Source organism: Pelodiscus sinensis, unplaced genomic scaffold (genome assembly GCF_049634645.1).
Source record: "Pelodiscus sinensis isolate JC-2024 unplaced genomic scaffold, ASM4963464v1 ctg88, whole genome shotgun sequence".
Classification (NCBI taxonomy): domain Eukaryota; kingdom Metazoa; phylum Chordata; order Testudines; family Trionychidae; genus Pelodiscus; species Pelodiscus sinensis.
This window is the reverse complement of record NW_027465944.1, coordinates 302,962-311,935: the sequence shown is the minus strand read 5'-3', so window position 1 is coordinate 311,935 and position 8,974 is coordinate 302,962. Positions and strand designations below refer to the sequence as shown.

Here is an 8,974-nt window from a genome sequence, read left to right as displayed (position 1 = left end):
GCCCCAGCAGGCGGCACTCTGGGGGAAAGCCTCTGGCAAGGCCAGCCCCAGCAGGGGGCGCTCTGGGGGAAAGCCCTTGGCTAGGCCAGCCCCAGCAGGGGGCGCTCTGGGGGAGAGCCCCTGGCAAGGCCAGCCCCAGCAGGGGGCGCTCTGGGGGAAAGCCCTTGGCTAGGCCAGCCCCAGCAGGGGGCGCTCTGGGGGAAAGCCTCTGGCAAGGCCAGCCCCAGCAGGGGGCGCTCTGGGGAAGGGCCGGCCCCTGCAAAGTAGCTCGGATTTCCCAACCTGCAGGAACTTGCAGCCCAGAACCCTCAATCCAAGTCCAGCTCACGCTCTTAGTTTCTTTTGATCTTTTATTGAACCCCGGCTACAACCGCAAGAGGAGGCAAAGTGGGGGTGACCCAACTGGACGCGCGCGCGCGTGTGTGTGTGTGGTGTGGGGTTTGTCATCTGGTTCCTCATAAATCGAAACTCAGCCTCCAATCCCAGCATGCCCCAGGACCCTGGAGTTCACCTCTGCCCCTCCCCGGGGTGGGGGGCACCGCCAGCATGACAGACATTTCCACAGCCCGATCCCTGCAGTCCTCACTCGGGCAGGGCTCCCAGGTTGCTGAGCAGCTGCAGGGCAGGGAACTGTGGGTTTCTACTTTCAGCCACCATCCCAGGGCTGGACCCTCCGTGGGTGCCAACCGGCATGGCCCCGACGCCCGCTGCAGGTCGAGTGCCAACCTGCGGCGCCATGCGCTGCCCCCTGCCCGCCTCTAGCACAGGGAGCTGATCTCGCTCTTGCTGCACCCCCACTTGCAGCAGGAGGTGCTCAGCCCCGTCGTGACGTCCCGGGCGGCGCGCTCCAAAGGCCAGCTGTCCTCGGAGAGGCTGCGGCCCGGTTTGCCTCGCCACCTCTCGTGGTAGTCGGAGGAGAGGGGCAGCATCCCGGGCAGGCGGCTGACGTCCCACTCGCTGGAGGCAGCTTCTGTGGAGTCTTCCCCGCCAGGGGGGCCGCTCAGGATCTCGAGGTCACCTGCAGTGGGAGGGAAGGGGTTAATGTGCAAAGAGCAAGTGAGGAAGACCAGGGACCGCACCCAGGAAGGTTACAACTTCCTGTAGACGGCAAGGCGAGTTCCCCCTACTCCGGGAGCATTGACCTCTCTGCTTGAGTTGAAGGGAAAATCTCCCTCTTACTGGTAGCAGTATGGGGCCTATGACTCACAGGTGAGCCGTGCGGAGTCCAGCCAGCAGGGGAGGCCACACACCACTGACACTATTTCAGTCTCTGCCTTCTCGTTCTGATACGTGAGGGATTCTTACATTTTGGGGTTTTTTTTTGCCCCCTTTGAAACTATTTCAGGCTGGTCCTGGGTCCCCCTAGCAGGGCCAGTGGCTGAGCTGGAAATAGCAGCCAAGGCTCAGGCTAGTGCCTTAACCACCAGCCAACCCTTCAAGTCCCGCGGCTCACTGGAGGGGACAGTCCTGGCCAGCTACATCCCAGTCCTGCCACCTTTGCTGCCGGGGAAGGTAGCAGGGCTGGGTGGCACCGGGGCTCACAACACCCCCCAACACCTCCAGTCGGCTGCAAAGGCCAAGAGGGGTTAGAGCGCCCCCTTCTGGCAGGGCAGCACCTGCCGCGGGAACAGCAGAGAAGTTCCAAGTAGCAAATCCAACCCTAACCCCCATATCCCTTGCTGGCCTCAGCCTGGCTCCTCTCACGGAGCAGGCAATAGGGATCAGCTCCTCTTCCTCCAGCTGACTGAGCCCATGAGGCATGGCAACCCCCATTCCTGGCCCTGTGTGCTCCCCATTGCAGATCTCCCTGGCCGGTGGGCGACGAGGGGGAAAGGGGCAGAAAATTCCCCAGGGGGAAAAAATTGCTGTTAGCTGCTGACTTCTCGCTGGAGCAACTCTGATCTGGGAGCTGCTGGGGGGGGGGCGGGTGTTAAGGTGGGACACGAGACCTGCCCTCCTGGGCGACCCAGGCTCCCTGTGCTGCCCCTACTAACTGAACAGTGACCCACAACCCACCCCTGCAGCGCTGGGGGAGCAGACAGTCACTTCTGGATGGTGCCTAAACAAAACATGCTGCCCCCAATGTTTCCTCATGTCTCATTCCCTTCCCCACTTGCTGGGGAGTAAAGGAGGGACATGGAGCCCTGTTTTCCAGAGGGGGAAACTAAGGCACGGGGCAGGGGAGTGAGCTGGCAAGCTGCAAGCCAGTGGCAGAGCTAAGACTAGAACCCAGGAGTCCTGAGGTCCAGCTCCCCGCCCCGTGCCAACCAGAAGACCCTGCTCCCCTCCCAGTGGGAATCCAGGCAGGGACCCCCCCATCCTTCTCACCTGTCCGTCTCCAGCGGGAGCCCCCACAGGTGAAGATGACGGCCCGGATGAACTCCCGGCCGCACAGCTTGACGCCATAGGGTGGGTTCCGGCCCTCGGCCCCCAGCCTCAGTTCCCAGAGCAGCGTCCCGAACGCCAGGGCCAGGAGGAGCTTCGGCATGGCTGCTTGGTGTGGCGAGACGGGCGCCCAGGCCAGAGGAGCTCCCAGCTGCCTCCGGAGCCCTGCCGCGCCCCCCTTTATACCATCCCACCCCCTCCCCCGCCGAGGAGCCCTGCGGAGAGGCCGCACGTGGGGTGGCCTTTGGCCGCCGGCTCTGGCATGCTCTCCCCCGATTAGGCGGCTGAGTCGCTCGAGTGGCACGGCGAGACCTTTCCGGGGATGCGGGGGCAGGGCAGGGGGCAGCAGCCCCGGGTGCCAGGGAGCGAGACGCTGATAACCTTTTTGCTGGCTATCGCCGCGCCGGGCGGTGGAGGGACATGGGGGGGCGGTGAGTGACAGGCAGCCCCCGCTGGCCCTCCCTGCGCTGTCTCTCCCGCTCGCACACTCCCTCCCTGCAGGGATCTGCCGTTCGCACCCCTCTGCTGTTCCCCCACTCCTGCAGTGAGGGCGGCCGGGGTCGGAGCTGCCCAGGCCGCACTGCCCGGAAAGTCGGACGCTTCCGAGAGCCCCGCTCCTTTGGGCTGGATTCTCCCCCCCGCCCACCTCCGGAGAGGATCATTAACCCCACTCTACTATGGGGGAAACTAAGGCACAGAGCAGGTCAGGAACTCTCCTGAGGTGTCTCAGGCAGCTGGGATGGAGCCAGGAGTCCTGGCTGCTTTGTCCCTCTCCATCCCTGGGGTCATTATGGGGACTTGCTGGTTCCCCTAGGCATGTGCATGGCAGACGGACCATTCCCTATAGGGAGCGCTGGAAGAAAGCGGCTTGTGAGGTGCTCACAACTGCTGCAGTCCCAGCCTCTCCCTGCAGGGGGCGCTCTAGGGAGCAGTGCAGGCTCCCAGCGGTGGGGGAGTGGCTCATGGCTACTGCAGTCCCAGCCTCTCCCAGCAGGGGGCGCTATAGAGACAGGACAGCAGCGCTGGCTGCGGGGGGGCAGATCCCAGGTCCTGCAGTCCCAGCCTCTCCCAGCAGGGGGCGCTATAGGGACAGGGCAGCAGCGCTGGCTGGGGGGGGGCAGATCCCAGGTCCTGCAGTCCCAGCCTCTCCCAGCAGGGGGCGCTATAGAGACAGGACAGCAGCGCTGGCTGGGGGGGGGCAGATCCCAGGTCCTGCAGTCCCAGCCTCTCCCAGCAGGGGGCGCTATAGAGACAGGACAGCAGCGCTGGCTGCGGGGGGGCAGATCCCAGGTCCTGCAGTCCCAGCCTCTCCCAGCAGGGGGCGCTATAGGGACAGGGCAGCAGCGCTGGCTGGGGGGGGGCAGATCCCAGGTCCTGCAGTCCCAGCCTCTCCCAGCAGGGGGCGCTATAGAGACAGGACAGCAGCGCTGGCTGGGGGGGGGGGCAGATCCCAGGTCCTGCAGTCCCAGCCTCTCCCAGCAGGGGGTGCTATAGGGACAGGGCAGGAGTATTGGCTGGGGGGGCAGATCCCAGGTCCTGCAGTCCCAGCCTCTCCCAGCAGGGGGTGCTATAGGGACAGGGCAGGAGTATTGGCGGGGGGGGGGGGCAGATCCCAGGTCCTGGAGTCCCAGCATCTCCCAGCAGGGGGCGCTATAGGGACAGGGCAGGAACACAGCAGGGGGCGCTATAGGCAGTGGGGCAGGAGTATTGGCTGGGGGGGGCAGATCCCAGGTCCTGCAGTCCCAGCCTCTCCCAGCAGGGGGCGCTATAGGCAGTGGGGCAGGAACACAGGCAGCCACAGGCGAATCACCCCACTCTCTCCATTCTCCCCAGCAATCTCATTCCTTCAGCGCGTCCCCCAGCGCCCCAGACAGCAGGAGCGGCAGCGACCTTTGCTTATCTCCTTTCAATTACGTCCTTTCTCCCGTGGGCGCGCGAGGCCTGGGGCCGTGCGGCAAATGCCAGGGGCCAGCCTGCGGCGCAGAGATAACCCTGCCTGCAGCGCGGCACCGGCCCTGCCCTGCCAGGTGACACCTGTCACCATTTCAAACTCCCGAGCAGCCCGCACCCTCCCCCCTCCACCTGGGCCACGAGCCGCAGCTCCCTGCACGTGGCTTATTCTCTGGAGACCAAGGAGCCAGCCTCAAAGTTCCGCTTTCCCCAGGCTCGTGTGCCGTTCGCTCTGCAGCAGGCTGGGCGCATGGGAAGCTTTTGGCACGGGGGCTGGAGCGGGGAGGAATCAGCCCACATACCCTGGGGGGTAACGACAGGGGTGTGTGAACGGATGATCCATGCACAGAGGGAGTGGGGGGTGGGCTGGTGCACCCCAGTGCACTATACCGGTAAGAAGATGGCAGTGGGAGGGCGATGCAGGTGGAGATGCACATGGGCCCCAGGCAAGCGCCTGCCAGCAGCGTGGGTGGGGTTCCCAGCCTGTCCTGGACTGACGGCTGGGCGAGGCAAGCCCCAGCACCGTCCCTGCCACCTGAGGTCCCACCTCTGTTGCCCAGGGCCCCCGTGGGAGCCAAGCCGCCCCCCTTCAGAGGGAGGCGCACAGCCCTAGCCGTGCCCCTGCTCTACCTCCAGCACAGGGAGTGCAGGCCGTACGCAGCCCCAGCTCTCCCTGGCCCCGGGAGCATGGGGATGGTGCGTGGAGTGCAGCTCCAGCCTTCCCTGCAGCACAGGGACGGTGGGCGTCTTCTCCAGCCCCAGAGCATAAGTGGTGCCTGGTCCCAGCTTCCATGGCAGGCCTGAAGCCCCAGGAGACTTCGGGGGTGGGGGGGAGACAGGCTGGCAGCTTAGGAAGTCATTGCCTTCCCTTGCCTTTTACACCCCCACCCCTGCCTGCAGGCACTGTCCTCCCACAGCCATAGCCCCCATTGGGCCAGGAGCAGGGTGGGAGTGGGAAACTGACGGGGGACTGGCCCAGCCTCTCCTCCCCCTGCACACAACCCCCAACGCTCTGCCCCACAATGTGACAACGGCACCTCTTAGAAGTTTCAGTTACTTTTACCCCTGGGAGGAACTCTACCCCGCCCACCCCACGGAAAACACCCTTGAGCCTCTGCCCTCCACCGACCGCCTGAGACTCGACGTCTAGAGGCATGTTGCACACAAGCTGCAGACCAAGTCAGCCCTTGCCCCAGCAGAGCTACGGCCACTCCACAGCAGCCTCTTTGGATTTACACCCCCTCGCCGAGAGCGGGGCTCACCGAGCAGCTCAGTTTTCAGACTGAAGGCAAGAGCCAGAGCGGGGATTTGAACCTGCGATGGCAGGATGTGTCACACCTGCTACTGGCATGCCCTGAACCCGCTCCTCCCTTGAATACTAGCCATGCTGCATGCATGAGTCAGGCCTTAAAGTATCAATTCAGGATTCATAGGCTAAGTCTACACTGGTGCTTTCTAGCGCTATAAATTTCTGGCTTGGGGCACAGAAAACCAGCAAGTTACAGGGCTGTAAAGCACCAGGGCGAGCCAGGCTACAGCATGGAGAACCACAGTCCCCACAGTGTTAGCTGCTCCCTTCCTGGAGGTGGTTCACATGCAGCGCTGGGAGACTCTCTCTGTGCTTGTGCTTTGGCCACATTTTCAGCTGTGCTCTAAACTTTTAAGTGTAGACAAAGCCTCGGAAACAGCTTCAGAGGGGGAGCTGAGTTAGTCTGTAACAGGAAAAACTTCAACAGTCTAGTAGCACTTTATAGACTAACAAAACACTTAGGCTGCGTCTAGACTGGCATGATTTTCCAGAAATGCTTTTAACGGAAAAGTTTTCCATTAAAAGCATTTTCGGAACAGAGCGTCTAGATTGGCAGGACGCTTTTCCGCAAAAGCACTTTTTGCAGAAAAGCCTCCGTGGCCAATCTAGACGCGCTTTTGTGCAAAAAAGCCTCAATCGCCATTTTCGCCATCGGGGCTTTTTTGCGGAAAACAAATCTGAGCTGTCTACACTGGCCCTTTTGCGCAAAAGGGACTTTTGCCTGAACGGGAGCAGCACAGCATTTCTGCAGGAAGCACTGATTTCTTACAGTAGGAAGTCAGTGCTTTTGCGGAAATTCAAGTGGCCAGTGTAGACAGCTGGCAAGTTTTTCCGGAAAAGCGGCTGATTTTCCAGAAAAACTGGCCAGTCTAGACACAGCCCTAGATGGTATCATGAGCTTTTGCAGGTACTGCCCATTTCTTCAGATGACGGGAGTGTTGGATGTCCAGAACCAAGAATAAATGGAGGAAGAAGGGGCGGGGGCGGGGGAGGAGAGGCAAAAGAGGCAGTGGGTAGAAAAGTTTCAAAGGGAAAGCAGAGCCAGTCTGTAACAGGAAAAACAGCTTCAAGGGGCAGCCAAGTTAGTCTGTACAGGTAAACTGAAAAAAACAACAAATAGTCTGGTAGTACTTTGTAGACTAATAAAACATGGAGATGTTATCATGAGCTTTCATGGACACAGCCCACTTCTTCAGATGACTGGAGCGTTGGATGTCTAGGAACAAAATAAATAGGGGGGGAAGGAGGAGGAGAATGGAAAATTGGGGGAGGAGCGGAGACAAGAAAAGGCAGTGGGCAAAAAATATATCAAGGGAAAGCCAAGTCTATAAGCACCTAAAGACTAGATAGTCAAAGGGGAAGATAAGAACCATTAATTAGCAAACAGAGTCAGGAAACACTTAAAGACTGATGAAACAATGATATTCTTCAAAGACAAAGAACCATTGTCACTCTCATTGTTTGATAGGTAGGTAATGACCTAGTAGTCTATTAGCACCTCAAAGACTAGATAGTTCAAAGAGGCTGATAAGAACCATTAGTTTGCACTTGGAGAGGAGGAGTAACAACAGATTCTACACAGAGGTCAAGAACCATTGGCACCTTCATTGTGTGCTTGGTTGATAATGTCCCAGCCATCCAATATGGTGATTTAAACCATCTGCACAAGAATTAAACGTGTGAATGAAGTGGAGTTCCAGTCCTTCTCTGTGTATTTGGCTTGTGGAATTGGTCTGTAACAAAACAGCAACTTTTGGAGATCCCTTGAGTGTCCAAGGAGGTTAAAGTGTTCCCCAACTGGTTTTTGGGAGTTCCCTTTTCAGATATCTGATTTGTGTCCATTAATTCTTTGCCGTAGGGACTGTCCAGTTTGCCCAATATATATCGCAGTGGGGCATGGCTGGCATAGACCACATTACTGGATGTGCAGTTAAATGAGCCTCTGATTTGGTGGCTGAGGTGGTTAGGTCCAGAGATGAATTCCTTCATTGTCCATTTCAGCCGACAGGGACAGGATGGAAAGGGCTCAGAAACGAACGTTGACAGAGTGACCGGGGTCCCTACGGGCCAGGCTAAAGCACACAGGCAGAAAGGACCTGCCATGCTCAGTGGGAAAGTGGCAGGATCACTCTGTTTTCTGGAGGCCCCTATTGCCAGCCTCAAGATTTCAGCACTGGTGTGGTTTAAAACATAAATGATTGCAGAGAGAAGCCTTTGGAATGGGACCCAGCTGCAGATGACCAGACACTAAGGCAAGGGGCAGCTGCATAGAGCCTTAGGAAGGAAAGGATACGGTAATGACTGCAGAGAATCTTATTGTCCACTGTCGACCATTTGTGTATTTATTCTTTTCTGCAGGCCAAGTCAGCGTAAGACGTTGCCAGGTCAGTGCAGGAGCATAGCCCTCACTCTGAACAAGGCTTAATGGTGGCACATGGAGCAGGGAAGCAAGAGTCCGGCCCAGCGGCTTGGAGAAGTGCGTGTATCTCAGTGGATTGTTCCCTCTGAAACCTAATGATGGCTCTTAAAGGGTCAATATTGACAATAATTGCAGTGCTCACAAAAAAAGGGAGATACTGGAACCTGATACTATCTCATGTGTTCCTTTGACTTGAGAGAGAGAATACACATTCTGGGGCAGGAAGCATCTTTCTGGTCTCTCTTTGTATAGGGCCCAGCATGATAAGTTCCTGGCCTACGGCTGCAGCTCCTGGGGCTACCATAACAGCAGTCTTTCTTCCCATTGTCCAGTTTGACTCCTGACTATGCTAGGACAGACCAGAGGGCCAGCTAATAGCATCTGCCTTGCAGCAGAGCTTAATAGTCGGAGAGTCTCCTATGGGACCCTCTTTATGACAGCGACTGAATGCCTTGCAATCTCTTAATGCATTGATCTCGCCAAGCCCCTGCGAGGGAGGGCAGTGTGAGTAACGCCCTGGCACAGATTGGGAAGCGAGTCCTGGCCCGTTGCCAGTGGTCACACAGGGAGGCTGCAGCAGAGCAGGAAACGGAGGCAGCAACGCCCAAGTTCTCAGGTAGCAGCCTCACCCCTGCACCGTCCTGCCTCTTCATGCAGGCGGGAGCCGTGACGAGCATCCCAGGCACACGGGATCAGAGCAGCAGCCTGCCTCGAGGGGCCCCATCGCCCCGGCCGGGCATGCCGCAGGCACAGCTTTCGGGCTCTGCACTAGTTTAGGGGCACACCAGTGAGTGACATCACCACGGCTGCCATTACATCACTGTGGAGTTTTGCAATACCCGCAGGAAGCGCGGTGTGACATCATACCACGAGCAGTGACGTCACGGGATCAAGGCAGGAGAGGGACAGCG

General features: G+C 59.0%; 1 protein-coding gene across 1 annotated transcript; it reads right to left on the bottom strand.

Annotated features, from left to right (window-relative positions):
* Positions 1-341: 341 nt before the first annotated feature.
* Positions 342-3,492, bottom strand: RLN3 (relaxin 3). The gene is made up of 2 exons (XM_006113766.4): positions 2,329-3,492; positions 342-1,018 (listed from the first exon to the last, which is right to left on the bottom strand). Exons 1-2 carry the CDS (start codon positions 2,486-2,488, stop codon positions 759-761), a joined length of 420 nt encoding a protein of 139 aa, XP_006113828.2. The 5' UTR covers positions 2,489-3,492; the 3' UTR covers positions 342-758.
* Positions 3,493-8,974: the final 5,482 nt, after the last annotated feature.